Below are 18,154 nucleotides of genomic sequence, written 5' to 3' on the forward strand. Positions count from 1 at the left end.
CTGACCAAGGCCCTTCTCCCCGATTGCTCAGTTTGGCTGGGCGGCCACCTCTAGGAAGATTCTTGGTGTTTCCATTTAAGAATGATGGAGGCCACTGTGTTGTTGGGGACCTTCAATGCTGCAGAAATGTTTTGGTACCTTTCCCCAGATCTGTGTCTCGACACAATCCTGTCTTGGTGCTCTACGGACAATTCCTTTGACCTCATGGCTTTGTTTTTGCTCTGACATGCACTGTCAACTGTGGTGTCTTATATAGACAGGTGTGTGCCTTTCCAAATCATGTCCAATCAATATAATTTACCACAGGTGGACTCCAATCAAGTTGTAGAAACATCTCAAGGATGATCAATGGAAACAGGATGCACCTGAGCTCAATTTCAAGTCTCATAGCAAAGGGTCTGAATACTTACGTAAATAAGGTATTTCAGTTTTACATTTTTAATACATTTGCAAAAATGTCTAAAAACCTGTTTTTGCTTTGTCATTATGGGGTATTGTGTGTAGATTGCTGAGGATTTAAAAAAAAATCTATTTTAGAATAAGGCTGTAACGTAACAAAATGTGGAAAAAGTAAACTGTCTGAACACTTTCCGAAAGCACTGTATATATGTTTTTGCTGCTGTACCTGCTCCTAAACTCCAGTATGTTTCATCCTATAGCTTATTCTCTATCTTATTTTAAATAGTGAGCCAACATGTGTTTAGCACATTTATTTCCCTGACTGATCAAAACTAGTTTTCTCTCGTCTCTCTGCAATTCTCTCTCGTGAGAATTGCAATACACATTTTATTGGCAGCTAAGTATTGTGATTTCGTATTGTGAGATCCCTGGCAATTCCCAGCCCTACCTACCATGGCCTCAGCACCACCACCAGCAGCAGGTACATATAAGACTTTGTATTCTTTGACTTTCCCATCGGCTGGCTCCCATTTCACGTTCAGGGTGGTCATGGTAGGATTGGTGACCTGCAAGTTTCTCACTCCACCCAGGGGCCCTGGATACGCCAAAAAAGGCTTTAATAATATCACATTATATTGATTGATAAAACTTAAAGTACTATCTTATCAAGTTTGTATGAAGTTAAAATCCAGCAATGAAGAGTTATCCTCTCCATTGATGATACTAATGGGTTTTAAGGCCATTAGGCAGTCTCTGAAACATTATACTGATTACATTTGGTATTGCAAGGAGTCTGTATAAAGTTAAAATACAGACTCAATGTAGAGTTATCCTCCGCATTGTTGGTTATTTATGGATTTACTCCATAAATCAGCTTTTAAGAAGGCCATTATCAGTCCCTGAAAAGATCACTGAATAAGTGATCTTTAGAAGATCTGTAACGATCTTTAGACTTAGATGTCAGCCAGTCTTACTTGTCTTTTCGTTCTCAGACTGTTTCTGTCCATCTCCCACTTCGTAGACAGGCACCAGTGAAACGGTGTAGAGGGTGTCTGGCAGGAGGCCTTTCAGAATTGTGGTGGTGGAAGTGGCAGCCACAGTCTCCTTTACATTAAACAAACACAACCCAACTATTATTAACGACTGCCCACTACCAACATGCCAACAATGCATGTTTTATATGGCAAGTGTGATGGAAAATGTTGTGTTTGTGCTTTTCTAATTACCAATTTTTGTGTTCATGTAAGTGACTGACTGAATGAATCCTCACTATCAGTATCTGTAATTTGGCAGTATGCCCAGAACCTTGTTTTGAGAACAAAAGGATATCTCAGTTTCAAGGTCTCAGCTTGGAGAGAATACGCCTTGTGAGGTATTGGTCTGTCACATTCATGAACCAGTATTTGTCGGTCACATGCATGAATCAAACATTAATGATGAATTAATTACGAATAATGAATAAACTGAATTATGCAAATATAACTTGTCTGTGTAAGCGATATATTAGAGAACTAACGGGACAGCCCCTGTGGAGCTCCTGACAGACGTGTACTATGTTGCATCAAGTTTGTTGGAACCTCTCCAGTTAACTTACAAAAACAATTATTCATAAAATTTGACTTTGAGTGTCCCTGTGTAGAATTTCCACGACACAAGCAATGGGGAAACAACCATTTCTACACTATCAGCTACAGTACTCGTCCTACCATGGCCTCAGCAGCTCCACCAGCAGCAGGTACATAGAGGACTTTGTACTCTTTGACTTTCCCATCAGCTGGCTCCCATTTCACATTCAAGGTGGTCATGGTGGGATTGGTCACCTGCAAATTTTTCACTCCACCCAGGGGCCCTGGATATGCCAAACAAGGCTTTAATAATATCACATTATACTGATTGAACTTGGTATTGCAAGGAGTCTGTATAAAGTTAAAATACAGACTCAATGTAGAGGTATCCTCCGCATTGGTGGTTATTTATGGATTTACTCCATAAATCAGCTTTTAAGAAGGCCATTATCAGACCCTGAAAAGATCACTGAATAAGTGATCTTTAGAAGATCTTTAACGATCTTTAGACTTAGATGTCAGCCAGTCTTACTTGTCTTTCCGTTCTCAGACTGTTTCTGTCCATCTCCCACTTCGTAGACAGGCACCAGTGAAACGGTGTAGAGGGTGTCTGGCAGGAGGCCTTTCAGAATCGTGGTGGTGGAAGTGGCAGCCACAGTCTCCTTTACATTACACAAACACAACCCAACTATTACCGACTGCCAACATGCCAATACAACCCTGTTTGACTGAAGATACTGTAGTTGTTTACCATATTGTGTGATTCATAAAACAAACAATATCAAACAACACATTGATATGCTATTTCTTATTTTTGGATGTGAATTGTTGGAGTATTTTCTACACAGTCAGCCAACTGTAAGCTGAGAGACTTCCTACCGGTCCTACCATGCCTACCATGCTCTCATCTCCGCCGGCAGCAGGTACATAGACGACTTTGTACTCTTTCACTTTCCCGTCGGCCGCCTCCCATTTCACGTTCAGGGTGGTCATGGTGGGGTTGATCACCTGCAGGTTCTTTACTCCACCAAGAGGCTCTGGATAAAACCAAATGGCTTTAATATGGGGTTTCAAACATTTTACTGTATATTCTTGTTATTCTATTGATTGAACTGAAGTCAAAATCCTATCTTCTCTATTGATTGTACTCTAAAATGATACATCTATTGGGAGAATGTTATGGGTGTTCTCTGGCCTTTTTATACGTCTGATGGTTCCAGAGTTCCTGTCGTCAGGTCCACTTACTGGTCTTCCCTCGGCCTGAGATGTCTTTGGCCTCTCCGCTGAGGTAAATGGCAGCCACGGTGACAGAGTAGGGAGTGTCAGGTGTCAGCTTCTGGAGGATGACACTGTTCTTCTTCCCTCCTACCTGGGTCTGTTTGGGAGACAACATGTCAACAGTCCGAGTCTTTTCTATGTCTCTGGGAGGATAGAACATCTCACTTCAAAGTTAAAAGAGCAATTCGTTATAAAGGGCTGACAGATGGATGACAAGTAACACTGTTTCAATGGTTGGCGCTTTCCTCGGCTCTGAGACAAAATGCCCCGAAGCTCACTAGCTAGCTACCTCGGCAGTTGAGGCCAAGCAGAGTTCTTCTACACTGTCACGGGGAAGCCATCCAAACGTGACCAATGTAAACTCCAACTCTATCAAAGCAGCAATTGAGTTTCTCTATGATCAACCAATACATGAATCATTTATTTACCTGATGCCATTTGTGTGAACAGAGTTGCTCATTCAAACACCTTAGGAGAAAACAATTGCCTTTCTCACACAACTCTGTTCATCAACAAGTAGTATATAAAGGGAAGACGAAATGGTCTTGATGGACACTAGACATTATGGAAGCCTTTTACGTTGCAACATCATGCCGATTAATGGGCACTACAGTAAGCAACAACTATTGACAGCAGGAAGCGCTAAAGCCATTGAGGGGAAGACATGCAATAGAATTTCCATCGTATTTGCTTATATCTGACATATCTACTTAGCAGCTCGCCTAAGCAACACGTCCACCGTTTGTACTTTGACATCACTAAACCATCATATCAGAGAAAGGCACTTGAGGATCCTCATATCACCCAAGTGTGAATGTCATGCCCGGCTTATATGGCTTACGTTAAATCAACACGTCTTCACACCCACAGCAGAAGATGTCTCCATACTGTTTTAAGTGTACAGAGATACAGTACCATAATACCAATAATGTGCTATGATGGGATCAGATATACATGCAACAGCTCTGTCCCATGGTGTCATGTTGAGATCACGGTTTAGAGAACTGACACCTTGTTTGGGGTGCCCTGTCATAACTTCTCAGAGACACTTAGAAAAATGTTTAACTAACCAAATTCTTTTCATATTAGCGCACTGTCAACCGAAAGACCCCCCAAAAAGTTCCTAAAGGAATTCCCAAGCGATTTCCGTCGCTGATCACAATTAAGTTATCAGTTAGGAATGTGGGCTTGGCAGCCAGATACAGTAAGTACACAAACAGACCGGATAGGAAGACAATGTCATAATCAAATGTCAAACTAACGATGTGCAGGAAGACAAAAGAGCCTGTTGTTACTACATTTACATTTTACGCTTACAGTAGTGAGTGCATAAATTTTAGTTCTGGTCCCCTGTGGGAATTGAACCCAAAGACCTGGCGTTGCAAGCGCCATGCTCTGCCAACTGAGCCACACGGGACTACTACTTACTACTCTTGTCAGTGGGGGGGAGACCACTAGTGGGTCCCAAGAGGAAAGGGATTTCATGTTACAATGAACCAATTCAGAAATGCTTCAGTACTTCTATGCACACGGATTTAGCCCTTTGACTTTAAAGGCATAGTTTGGCCGAATTACAAAATGGCATATTGGTTTCGTTACCCTGTAAGCAGTCTATGGAAAATGTATGACAGCAATCCATTCTTTGGTTTAGTTTTCCTGGCACTATTTCCACATGCTAACGTTGTAGCATTTGTGGCACAAATCCCATTGATGTCATGGGATCGATATTAGCCTTTTTTGCACGTCATGTCCAAATCATCCAAAAGTATCTCAAATGTATTGTTGAATTTTAACATGATGTGCAAAAAATACTAACATCGGTCCCATGACTTGAATGCGATTTGTGCCATAAATGCTCAAACGTTAGCATGTGGAAACAGTGCGGAAACAGTGTGGAAACTAAACCAACGCATGGATTGCTGTCATACCTTGTCCATAGATTGCTTACAGGTTAAGGAAACCAATATTTAATTTTGTAATTTGGGTGAACTATCCCTTTAAGGTTTTGGGCTGTTTATCTGTTGGCCTTAGGAAGTACTGATGCACAGATTTTCCCGGTTTCATCATTGGGGTTAAACTACTTCAGGCACATTGGAGAAATTACACTGATAACATCTAACATCACCGCTTACTTACAGACCAGAAAGTAAGAACAACCTACTCTAAATTATAGGTGAGTTAACTGAGAGATATCATACCCAGAAGGCATAATTAATCAAGTTAAAGGATTTAGTAGTCAGGACATCATGGGCGGCCAAAGCTTATCAGTTGCTCAAAATACACTCTTAGTTAGAATTATTCACATTTTTCAAGAAACTACTGGAGGTTGTGTGACTTACTGAGAGAGCTTTGCCTCCTGCCACAGGTTGGAAGGAGATCTTGTAGTTCTGGACGGGGCCTGGAGCGTGGTCCCACTTCACTGTCAGAGTGACCGTGGTCGCGTTGAACACCTGCAAGTTCTGCGGAGGTCCAGTGGGAGCTAGGAACACATTACAATCAATACACTGACCCAAGACAGTGGTAATGTATATAAAATGGCTGTAGGGTACATGACACAGCCTTTACCAATTCCCAATGATCACTTGGGGGTCATGAAGCTGGATGAAGCAATGACGGTAATGATGGGGGGTGAGATGATGGGGACACATGATTTGGTGACGAGGACACATGATTTGATGATGAAGTACACATAAGCGCCACAAATGGAGAGTGAAGCAGCCGGTAAGGTTACCATTAAACATGGCACATGCATTTCCAATGTTGGGGACATTGATAAGGAAGACATTGTGACATGATGAGGCTTGACATTAAAGACATGAGGATTGACAACGTTGCGGCATGAAAAACGACATTAAGTGACATGAGAAATGATATTATGACAAATGGTGGACAATGAGGTGTCTGTGGTGGAACGTCCGGTCTCTGCGGGTCAGTCCTCCCACTTTTGCATTTGCAGCTCTTTAAAGGCACATCAATGCACATGCAGATGATATTTTTTTTTTTTAAGTGTGTTTTCCATCAACAACACTTTCATTATCGTTCGCATTACCATAATAATTATAGTCATGAATATTACAATGACAATGTCCTTCTCCGTTTCAAATAACATACCAGGTGTAGTCATCTTTAACACTGGAAAAAGAGAACGTTAAGACAACAGGTTATTTCAACACGCTGTGGACCACATCTGGGGTCTAACTGGAAAACGTGAATGTAATTGATAGGAGGATGACAGAGGAGAAGAAGAGAAGGGTGAACCTACATGTGCGCTGGCTGCCAATCAGGTCCTCGCTCTCCGACTCGTCTGGGTAGATGGCCGTGACGGTGACATCATACAGGGTGTCCGGGTCCAGGTTCTCCAGATCATGGGACGTTTCATCACTGTTCAGGATAGACTGGAGAGGGGAGGGGGGGGGGGGGGGTGGAGTGAGAAAGGGAGAGGGAAAGATAGAGCGAGTGAGAGAGAAAGCATAAACAGTCACATTTCACCACTACATTCAATCATGTCCGCTCTATAGCAGTAGATAGTCCAGTCAACAATCACCGTCGGCTAGCCACTTGATCAACGTACATATTGGAAGTTGTTCTCTCCCTTCTTAGTCCAGCCAATTCGGTAGAGGGCCACGTCAGGGGCCCCGTGTTCCCAGGTGGCCCTGAACGAGGTCTGGGTCACCTCGGACAACTTCAGATTCTGCGGGGCAGGAACGACATCTGTACACATGGACAGAGACGTGTGAGAGGGAGACGTGATTATTGTGAGGAAGTCCTGAGAGATGAGGCAAAGCCATTTCATCAGACGGGCTGCAAACCATGTGAGGAACATTTTCACTGCGAGTCCATTTTTTGGATCAATCGTCAACAAATGGGTTTTTGCATGCGTGTGTGGAAAACAAAATGTCCTCAAATCATCTGTGATTAATGATGAAGAAGGCCCCATGCAGTGAGTGACAGCAGACACACACAAACATTTTGTAGGGCCATATACAATTAACTAGACACACACACACACACACACACACACACACACACACACACACACACACACCCTCAGGGAACAGTGGCTTCATGTTTGGGCTTCATCTAGAAAGACAAATGACTGAGCAGAGGCTGAATCCCAGGAGGATCTGCAGACTCAATTCTCACCATACAGACACACTCAATTCTCACCATACAGACACACTCAATTCTCACCATACAGACACACTCATCTCTAATCTACTGCTCGTCAGCCAAACGATAAATCCCACAAACGATTGTGTACCTGTAACGGCTTGGCCAAGCATCGAGTTTCCAACGCCTTCGGCGTAAACTGGGGTGACAGCAACGTCGTACTCAGATTGAGAGATGAGGTTGGTAAGAGGCAGGGATGTTACATCACCATTGACTTCAACCTGGCAGAAAAGGGGTATTGTGATTATAGGGTCAACAAACAATGAACAACCGTATTTTTGCTGAGCAGCTAGCGTGAACTACCACTACTAACATTAACATAAACTCTGATTGTCCCATTTTGAACATTGATGTTAACCAATACAATGTTCTCGAAGTGAAATCCCCCTCTTTCTTCTCTCCAATTTCTTTCCTTGTTATTTCTAAACGTCATCAGATCATTTGAGAAAAGCCTTATGAATAATAGTACGTGTCCTGAGAAAAGTCCTGAGGCTATATTGGTCATTCCAGAGGATGTTTAATGGTAGGAAAAACCCTTGAAGTCAAAAAAGCTTCCAGCAGAAATGCGGATAAATGTCTCTTTCAATTCAGTTTCCACTTCAAACTTCGAGACAAAAAAAATCAAGAAAAAGGTGTCCATAACAGCGATAGTTCTCCAATTGTAACGTAGAGGAAAAATCTGTGGCAACCGACAGGGCAGACCTTAGAACATAAATCCACAGAGAGAGGCTACTTTGGAGACAGCAGCCTTCAGATGTTATCCATGAGAGGATCTGGTTGGATGTATCCAGTGGAGACCCATAGCTCATCCATCAGTCGTTTCTGGAGGTTCTTTTGTGGGTGTCCAAAGAGACACCTCCTTCAACATCAATTTTGAGCTTTCTTCACAGCTTGGCGGTCTCTTAAATGTAAGTGAGAAATGATGACGAGTGACGCCAGTGATATATCTCTGAGTCTGTGGCTGGGAACAGGGTCTTCTCTGACTGCCAGTAGGCTTCTTTCCCCACATCGACGTGTGCTGGCCTGCCCATGGAGTCAAGATCCCAGTCTACTGAAAGAGCTGCTATTATAACCCCCAGACTTCAGTGGCCTTCCCTAAACAGCTAAGCTATCATAGAGAACGTTGAGTTCCTCACTAACGCTTTTCCCATGACCTCATGGCACCACTGTAGAACCTTGAGGACAGTATGTGTGTGTCCTAAATGACACCCTATTCCCTATATAGTGTGCTACTTTTGACCAGGGCCCATAGGGCTTAACCATACATGTTATTTATTGCTGTAGCTAGAGATTGTGTTTCAAAACCATTCAAATTGAAAGGAAAATTCTATGTTAGCGACAGGCCTGTTTAAATGTGTGGTGCTAGTGTTACCTCTTTGAGCTCTCCTTCCTCTGGCTTGTAGGTGATGATGTACTTGAGGACGTTCCCCGGGGAGGCGTCCCATCTGAGCTTCATGGCGCTATGGGTGACACCAGTGATCTTCAGATTACCCGATGGTGGCAAGGGCACTGGGTAAGAGGAATGACAGAGAAAGGGATAGAGAGGGAGAAAAGAGAGAGTGTGGTAGAGGGGGAAAGGGAGTGAAAGTTAGTGAGTCTTAGACCCATCTGTATTGCAAGGTAGTACACAGTTCTATAGGGTCATGGTGGGAGAAAGAGATGTTGATAAACTCCCATATCTATTGGGTGAAATACCAGTGTGCCATCACAGCAACAAGGGCAACCAGTGAAGAACAAACACCATTGTAAATACAACCCATATTTATGTTTGTACTTTAATTATTTGCACATCGTTACAACACTGTAAAAAGACATAATATGACATTTGAAATGTCTTTATTCTTTTGGAACTTTTGTGAGTGTGATGTTTACTGTTCATTTTTTATTGTTTATTTAACTTGTGTGTATTATTTATTTGACTTGCTTTGGCAATGTAGACATATGTTTCCCATGCCAATAAAGCCCCTTAAATTTAATTGAAATTAAAATTGAGAGAGAGAGACAGAAAAAGAGAGAGAGACGAAAGAGAAAGAGAGAGACACAAAGAGAGACACAAAGAGAGACAGAGAAAGAGAGAGACACAAAGAGAGACAGAGAAAGAGAGAGGCATAAAGAGAGACAGAGAAAGAGAGAGGCATAAAGAGAGACAGAGAAAGAGAGAGGCATAAAGAGAGACAGAGAAAGAGAGAGGCATAAAGAGAGACAGAAAGAGAGACAGAGAAAGAGAGAGGCATAAGAGAGACAGAAAGAGAGACAGAGAAAGAGAGAGGCATAAAGAGAGACAGAAAGAGAGACAGAGAAAGAGAGAGGCATAAAGAGAGACAGAAAGAGAGACAGAGAAAGAGAGAGACAGAAAGAGAGACAGAAAAAGAGAGGCATAAAGAGAGACAGAAAGAGAGAGGCATAAAGAGAGACAGAAAGAGAGAGGCATAAAGAGAGACAGAAAGAGAGACAGAAAGAGAGAGGCATAAAGAGAGACAGAAAGAGAGACGAAAGAGAAAGAGAGAGGCATAAAGAGAGACAGAAAGAGAGACAGAGAAAGAGAGAGGCATAAAGAGAGAGAGAAAGAGAGAGGCATAAAGAGAAACAGAAAGAGAGAGGCATAAAGAGAGACAGAAAGAGAGACAGAAAGAGAGAGGCATAAAGAGAGACAGAAAGAGAGACAGAAAGAGAGAGACAGAAAGAGAGACAGAAAAAGAGAGGCATAAAGAGAGACAGAAAGAGAGACAGAAAGAGAGACAGAAAGAGAGACGGATAAAGAGAGAGGCAGAAAGAGAGACAGAGAAAGAGAGAGGCATAAAGAGAAACAGAAAGAGAGAGAGAAAGAGAGAGGCATAAAGAGAAACAGAGATAAGAGGAACATACAGGTGACTCCTTGGTCTATGAGGGGGCTGCTGGCTGCCACTCCATGTAGGGCGAACAGGGTGAGTGTATACGCTGTGTCGGTGATAAGCTCCTTCAGCTGAACATCATTCACATCTGCCCCAACTCGTACCTGCACAGCAGGGGAGGCAGGAGAGGGCGGAAGGGGAGAGGGAGAGAAGGAGAGGAGGGAGAAAGAGAGAGAGAGTGTGTGTTAGAGCAGGCAGGACGACAAAGGGGAACAAAACAACAAGACAGGACTTGTCAAAAGGACACTTTTTGAACACCTGGTTCACAGTGCTAACTGTGTGTCTCCTAAGGTATGCCTGCCTTGCTGCCTTCAGTCCATACTGAAATCCCTCTAAAGGGTAGACTACGTCTTGCCAGCCTGCAGTTCAAAATATACAGCATTTGTTGAGATTTTGTTTGGTTAATATCATCTCAATGACTTCACTGGTGAAAAAAATCATCTGCAGAGGGTCAGCATGAGCTAGTCCTTCCCATTACCCTATGGGTCCAACGGGTCTGTTTTTTGTAGGCCTTGCCTGAACACCACTGTAAACGTCCACTTCCTGCTCTGTGCAGAGATCATCATATTGCCATCTGGAATGAGTAAGGCCCCACTAGCAGAGGCCTTGGCTTCAAGGAGTTATAAACTGGATGGGGATATGCTGACCATGCACATGGAGCTCCTATCCAATGCGTCCTCCACCAGGATATGTAGTGTGTGTGTGTGTGTGTGTGGTGTGTGTGTGTGTGTGTGTGTGTGTGTGTGTGTGTGTGTGTGTGTGTGTGTGTGTGTGTGTGTGTGTGTGTGTGTGTGTGTGTGTGTGTGTGTGTGTGTGTGTGTGTGTGTGTGTGTGTGTGTGTGTGTTCTCCTACTCACCTCTTTCTCCACAGTGGGCACAGTGGCATTGATGGCACGGTAGAGCAGCATATAGCCTGTCGCCCCTTCAGCCTTCTCCCACTTGACCTTAAAGGTAGTCATGGTCTCGTCGTATACAGTCAACTTGATCACCCCGGGTAGTGGCACTGTGGAGAGAACAGGTAGGAAACCCACAGTTAGTCTCCACCAGTCGAAGCTCTCCTCTATCCTGGCACCCCAATAGTGGAACAAGCTCCACCCTAACATCAGGAGAGCAGATTCCCTGCCCATCGTCTGGAAATGTTGGAAAACCTACAACCACAGCTACCCACCTAACTCTAGTCTATTGACATCCACAACACAACCCAGCCACCCACATCTCTGTGTTTATGGCTGAGCCACACTAATAGTGTGCCACTTGGGATGCAAACGTCAGTGGTGAAAAGTACTTAAGTAAAAATATTTTGAAGGACGAGCAGTTTAAGTAGTTTTTTGGGAGTATCTGTACTTTACTAATATTTTTGCGAATTTTTACTTAATCTACATTCCTAAAGAAATAATGTACTTTTTACTCCATACATTTTCCCTGGAACTGAAAAGTACACATTACATTTTGACAGGAAAATGGTCCAATTCATGCACTTATCAAGAGAACTGGTCATCCCTTCTGCCTCTGATCTGGCGGGCTCACTAAACACAAATGCTTCGTTTGTAAATTGTGTTAGAATGTGCCCCTGGCTATCTGTAAATAAAAATGTAATAAATTAATATTAGGAATTTGAAATGATTTATACTTTTACTTTTACTTTTGATACTTAAGTATATTTTAGCAATTCCATTTACTTTTGATACTTAAGTATATTTAAAACGAAATACTTCTAAACTTTTACTCAAGTAGTATTTTACTGGATGACTTTTACTTGAGTCATTTTATATTAAGGTATCTCTACTTTTACTCAAGTATGACTAATAAAATACTTTTTCCACCACTGATCAACGTGTTAGCTTAAACTGACAAATAAAGGAAACTGTGGTGATCTCACCCTACTATTGCGGTGTCCAAGTGGCGGGCGACAAAACAATAACCATGCTTTATGAGAGTGAGAAATATCTTAGAACGTCCACCATGAAAATCAAAGGGACACATTTCAAAAAGTAACAACGTCCACTATTAAGTACAAATAGAACAATGAAAGTGGTCAGTGTATTTAACCATCATGTGAAATTATGTCAGTTTTCTTAAGACACTTTTAATGAGGCCAAGAATGAGAGAACAATGGTTATTCTCCTCATAAGAAGCCCCCACTTGTGCATTTTCCAATGGGAAACCTTATGGGAACTTGTTGTTTAACACTTTACAGCCACCAATCAGATATACACCCAATATAACCCTGGTGGTGTAAACAACCCTGTTTAATACGCCTCCAAGAGCAATACAAACAAGTTTCATCCATGTTCAACCCATTTAAAACAGCCTAATGAGCATGGAGGGCAGGGGATGTAGTTAATTTCAGCATCGTATACCGTAATGAAACAAATGCGCTCCTACACCAGTGGAACTCCTTGGAGTGGCGTTGCTATCCCCACATTAAAGTTCCTTTTTAATCATCCCTGTCCCCCCGACAGACGTCTTTGTGAAACTCATCTCATTTCACTTCCTGTGTATCATTGAAGCTCTGCTGAGTCATTCAACTTCCAAATAAGGCTATTGGATTGGCTGAACCGGGCCACCTTTCCAGGAAGTAATTACAAGGTTTACTCTGGGTAATTGGGACGAGGTTGTGTGAGGAAACGGAGGAAGAGGAATACAAAACAGAGAGGAGAGGGAGCAGAACAGCTGCAACACTTACAGGTGGTTTCGATGCCCTTCAGTGGCTCTTCGCTGGTCTCCCCTCCGGTCACAGAGAAGACGTTGATCCCATACTCAGTCAGAGGGGTCAGCTTGGTCAGGACCACAGTGGTGACCGCCCCATCGACAATCATCTGAGGAGTGCAAAAGGAACACGGTCGTTATGCAGGAAACCCCACCTCAAAATCCAAGTATAACAGGGGGATGATCCAAAAAGCTGAGCAGAAAATAAACAGCAACCTCAGGTCACCCCTACGTGACGTAGTCTGGCCAGTAGTTTCAAATTCGTCATGGGATTATATTGGAATTACAGCAGGTCAAAAGCAAATGTTCCAACTAATATGGCACACATTTAGGAAACCCAAAACAAAACTAACATCTTCTCGCACACATACTCTCTCTTCAAAATTTCAGAGGTCTATCCAAGATAACGGAGCGCATATCATCAAATTCAAAGTGAAATCTGATTTATTTGTGTGAAGAAGCTTTTTGGTGTCCAATGCAAGCATTTGAAATGAGGGAGAATGGATGGATAGCCAAGAATCCATTTCTAGCAGGAGAAGTTATGTAACAAGTCTAAAATACAGGCCTATCTCAAACCTCCCCTTCAACACATGGCCTCTCATTATCTTTCCGAACCCTTCCAGTCAGGCTTCCGGGCTATGCATTGCACTGAAACTGCCTTGGTAAAGGTAGTGAACAACCTCCTCTGTGCTGCTGATGCTGTCAACGTCTTCATCCTTATCCTCCTGGGCCTGTCTGCAGCATTTGATACTGTCTGCCATTAACTGACCGCATGAAGAGGTTTCTTGGAGTTTCCGGAACACTCCTTGCCTAGTTCCACTCCTATCTATCTGATAGACAACAGTTTGTCTACCTTGGCAACTGCAGGTCTGCCCCAGCCCCTGTATCACAAGGTGTCCCACAAGGCTCAGTGTTAGGTCCATTGCTGTTTAGTATTTACATGTTACCCCTTGGCCAGATCCTCCGTCAATTTGAACTCAGATTTCACTGTTATGCAGATGACACACGAATCCACATCCACACAAACCCCACTCCACTATGTCACCCCTCTCTGTTGTAGACTGTCTCCGTGAATTGAAAACTTGCATGACCAATAACTTTTTTAAACTCAAACGATGACAAAAACAGAGATAATGCTCATGGGCCCCAACTCCCTCATCAAGAAACTGGGTCAACTCAACATGACAATCGACGGCTGCATCATCCACTCCAACAACACAGTCAGGAACCTTGGTGTTACATTTGACCCCACTCTGTAAGTTGAACCCCACGTCCAGAACATCACCCTTCTTCCACCTCCAAAACATCTTACAACTCAGACCCTCTCTCACTGACCCCAATGCTGAAACCAATGCTGAAACCCTCATTCACACCTTTGTTTTATCACACTTGGACTACTGTGTTCGCCATTCTCTATGGACTCCCCGCTAAAACACTGGATAGACTTCAACATATTCCAAATTCAGCTGCACGAGTCCTCACACACATCAGACCTTGAGACCACATCACCCCCACCCTCCTCAAACTCCATTGGCTCCCAGTTCAAAATAGGTCCCTCCTTAAATTGCTCATGCTCACCTACAAAGCACTCACTTCCGCACCCCTACACTCCCACCTGTTCACTGCGCTCCTCTGACACTAGCCTCCTCACCATCCCTCGCACCAGGCTCCGCTCCATGTGAGACCGGGCTTTAGCAGTTCAGCCCCCCCAACTCTGGAACTCCCTCCCTCTCCATGTCAGAACCTCACAATCCATACACATATTGAAATCCACACTAAAGACACACCTCTTCACACGGGCTTACCCGCATTCTCTGTTGTCTTAGCTTTTATCCTCGGTCTAGTTCATTTGCCTGGTTAATCTGTTATCATGTTTAGTGTACTCCATGGTTAGTCTGTCCTCACGTTTAGTGTACTTTTATTTACTTATTGCTTTTTATCCTGCTGATTTTCTTGTATATGTAACGTGTCTTTGGGAGTTGAGAAAAGTGCTTAAAATAAAAGGTATTATTAAACTGACTGGGTCTGGTCTTAGGTTGAGGCCTATTGGAAAGTCTTTGGTCTCGCTTTCAGACAGGGCTCACTAGAACCACCCAAACCCTGACGAGGGCCAATGAAAGCAAAGCATGGAATAGATCCATTCCTGTATTTCTAATGACATAAATGACAGACGGTTAAGTGAAACTGAATGCAGGTCTGCCTCAGCCACCGTTGTCCACTTCTCAAGGGTGAGAAGAGAGCCAAATGAATCAGATCAACGCGATGAAATGGATTGAGGATGACAACTATGGATAAAAGCAAACAATTCACTGTGGATAACACTTGGATAACCGTGGAATCTCCTGTTAGGCAGCATAGAAGGCAGTTCCTCCTTCAGAAACTCCTGGATAAACAGAGTGAAATGAGACCACTGCCAAAGTGACCCTGACCACCTCTGGCAAGACGAACCATAGAGGTCTGAGAGAGGAATTCAGAACAAAAGGAATAATACAGACAATTCTCTGTTATACAATCATCTGCATATTTATTTGGAGAGTGAAGCAAAACATTTAGTTTGGTTCTATTCTCCAGCATTTTGGATTTCAATCAAATGTTTCATATTAGGCGACAGTACAGAAAGTCACCTTTTATTTGAGGGTATTTTCAAACATATATGTTTTACTGTTTCGAAATTAATGCACTTTATGTATCTAGTCCCTGAACACTTCTAGTCTCTGAACACTTCTACATTAATGTGGATGCTACCATGATTACGGATACTGATGAATGAATCGTGAATAATGATGAGTGAGAAAGTTACAGAGGCACAAAGATCATACCAACCAAGACATGCTAACTTCTCACCATTACCAATAAAAGGGGAGGTTATAATATTTTTTGAGGGGTATGATATTTACGTCTCTGTAACATTCTCACTACACTGATACTGATAGACTTCATATGTATATACTGTATTCTAGTCATGGCTCATCCTATATAACTAGTGCCAAACAGAACCTTTTCTATTCATATACTGTCTATACACACCATTCACATACATACAGCGGTTGACTTGGACTGAAATATGTGCCGGTACTCATGTTTGGTACTGTTTATATTTAGGTGGAGGAGCTCAACAATACTTTTGAGCTAATATTTTATAGGAGCAGCAGGAGCTCAGGCAGTAGAAAATTTGAAGCTGATTTCCAGCAATTCTATCCATTTTGACATGGGGTTTTGTACATGCGTATTTGAATACTGTATTCTCAACATAGCTCTATCTATTATTTCTACTACTGTACATTGCATTTTAGTTCAATTGTTTATACACACCGCATATTTATTTATATACTGGATTCTTTACATAGATCACTCTAATATACAGTATCTAATGCTGTACATAACATTCTTAGTATATATTGTGTACATTCATCCGGTGTTTTTGCATATTGATTGCATTTGGATTACTGTTACAGAGCAATTTGGATATTAATTGGATTCGTTCCGACATTTCTTGATTTATTTATTCAATTTGTATTATTATTATTATTGTGTACTGTTTGACATTTTACTGCATTGTTAGCACTGGTAACATAAGCATTTCGCTGCACCCGCTACATCTGCTAAACGGTGTATGCGACCAATAAAGTTGGATTTGATTCGATTTTGAGTGTACTGTATCTAAACCAGGTGTGGGAGCTGTGAGAGCTGCCGCTCTTCAGTTCAAATGCAGTAAACTTGGAGAGATGTGCTGAACTTGGTGAGGTAAGTGAGGTACAGTACTGCAGGCTTACCTGTTCGGTGATTCCTCCCACCACGGGCATGTAGTCGATGCGGAATTGTTCCACAGGACCTTCAGGCCCGGTCCAGGTAGCACGGAATGAGTGGTGGGTTACCTCGGAGGTCACCAGGTTAGTGGGCGGGTCTAGGCCCCCTGCACGAGAAGCGGGCGGGAATGTGAGCTAACACGTCAAATATTTCATGCACTATAACACTCTCACAAATCTGTCCCGAACACCTTAGCCTCATTGACACAGGGCTGTTGGAGCTGTTTTTATATATCAGACAAAAGTCTTCTTTAGGAAATAGTTTCCCTCCCCGTATAGTAAATCACCATTGTGTTTCCTCCTAAATTTGATTTAAGGACAGGAGTGCGTCCAAAAAAAATAAAAAGTTTCCATCAAGTGGGTGGACCTTATTTAACATAAGTGAAGAAACTCAATTTATCAAGTGTGTGAGGCAACCTTCGAGACAAAATCCAAGTGTTGGCGTTCGATCTGTCTTTTTATTGGCTCGTCTCATGCTCTTATTGCTATTCTCTACCTTCTATGCTAATCCATTTATGCAACTGATGGGAGAGATCAGTACAGCCTGTTCTGGGTGACAGATTAAATAGCTTTTTAATGCCTGCTCTCTGCCATCTGTGCTGCTTTTGGCATCTTAGATTAGAAAGACCCCTAACTGCTGTACCAAGTACAATACACAGCTTGACTCAGGAGAATCATTTTACAATAGCAAAACTTTAAGTTGAGCATTGCTTCACAAATCCATGTTTCTCTCAGTGATTGGGAAAGAGTTAGATAATTAGAGAGAGAGAGAGAGCGAGCGAGAGAGAGAGAGAGAGATAGAGAGATGGCCTTACAGTACCTGGACCCTTCACACTGTTACAGAGGTTGATGGTGAGCTCATCCACTATGTCTAGCAGGAAGGAGAAATCATTCACATTGTACATGTGAATCTCATCTGGGTCTGAGGCAATGGATCTCAACTCATTCTCATCAGCGTTCTTCACACCTAAAAGTCACACAACACCACAATATTTACTTTTGTCCAAGCGTTGAAAACCTTCTCATTGTAAAATGTCTATTTTCACTTGACATGGTCACGACCTGATGATTAGCTGAACCATGACAGGTTTTGAGTTATACACAAGGAGGGCCACTCACCAATGGCGTAGAGCTCGATGTTCTCATCCCTCAGCACCTGGGAGTTGGTGATGATCTCGTCCTGCGACTTGCCGTCAGTAATGAGCACACCGATCTTGCGCGAGTCCTTACGCAGTCCCACATTGGTCTTGAAGTTGTTCGTGAGGATATAGTTCAAGGCCATACCTACAGAGAGACATTCGAGAGATTGTTTAGAGGCCCAGTGCAGTATGTATTT

The 18,154-nt window shown here is 42.7% G+C and overlaps 1 protein-coding gene across 8 annotated transcripts in view; it reads right to left on the reverse strand.

Annotated features, from left to right (window-relative positions):
- Positions 1–18,154, reverse strand: part of LOC106607687 (collagen alpha-1(XII) chain) — a 96,469-nt gene that overhangs the window by 47,303 nt on the left and 31,012 nt on the right. For 3 of the 8 annotated variants that reach the window (XM_014204895.3, XM_082976785.1, XM_082976788.1), the window contains 18 exons: positions 17,938–18,102; positions 17,639–17,785; positions 16,786–16,925; positions 12,990–13,122; positions 11,161–11,306; positions 10,278–10,407; positions 8,785–8,921; positions 7,504–7,633; positions 6,814–6,953; positions 6,505–6,637; positions 6,354–6,374; positions 5,582–5,721; positions 3,210–3,339; positions 2,853–3,001; positions 2,497–2,626; positions 2,106–2,248; positions 1,374–1,503; positions 852–994 (listed from right to left, as the gene is read on the reverse strand). In XM_014204895.3, coding sequence (XP_014060370.3) covers positions 852–994; positions 1,374–1,503; positions 2,106–2,248; positions 2,497–2,626; positions 2,853–3,001; positions 3,210–3,339; positions 5,582–5,721; positions 6,354–6,374; positions 6,505–6,637; positions 6,814–6,953; positions 7,504–7,633; positions 8,785–8,921; positions 10,278–10,407; positions 11,161–11,306; positions 12,990–13,122; positions 16,786–16,925; positions 17,639–17,785; positions 17,938–18,102 — 2,387 coding nt within the window. The remainder of the gene's footprint in view (positions 1–851; positions 995–1,373; positions 1,504–2,105; positions 2,249–2,496; positions 2,627–2,852; positions 3,002–3,209; positions 3,340–5,581; positions 5,722–6,353; positions 6,375–6,504; positions 6,638–6,813; positions 6,954–7,503; positions 7,634–8,784; positions 8,922–10,277; positions 10,408–11,160; positions 11,307–12,989; positions 13,123–16,785; positions 16,926–17,638; positions 17,786–17,937; positions 18,103–18,154) is intronic. The other 5 variants (XM_082976784.1, XM_082976789.1, XM_082976783.1 and 2 more) reach the window with 4 other exon arrangements.

The sequence above is a fragment of the Salmo salar genome, chromosome 06 (genome assembly GCF_965601325.2).
Source record: "Salmo salar chromosome 06, fSalSal1, whole genome shotgun sequence".
NCBI classification, from domain to species: Eukaryota; Metazoa; Chordata; class Actinopteri; order Salmoniformes; family Salmonidae; genus Salmo; species Salmo salar.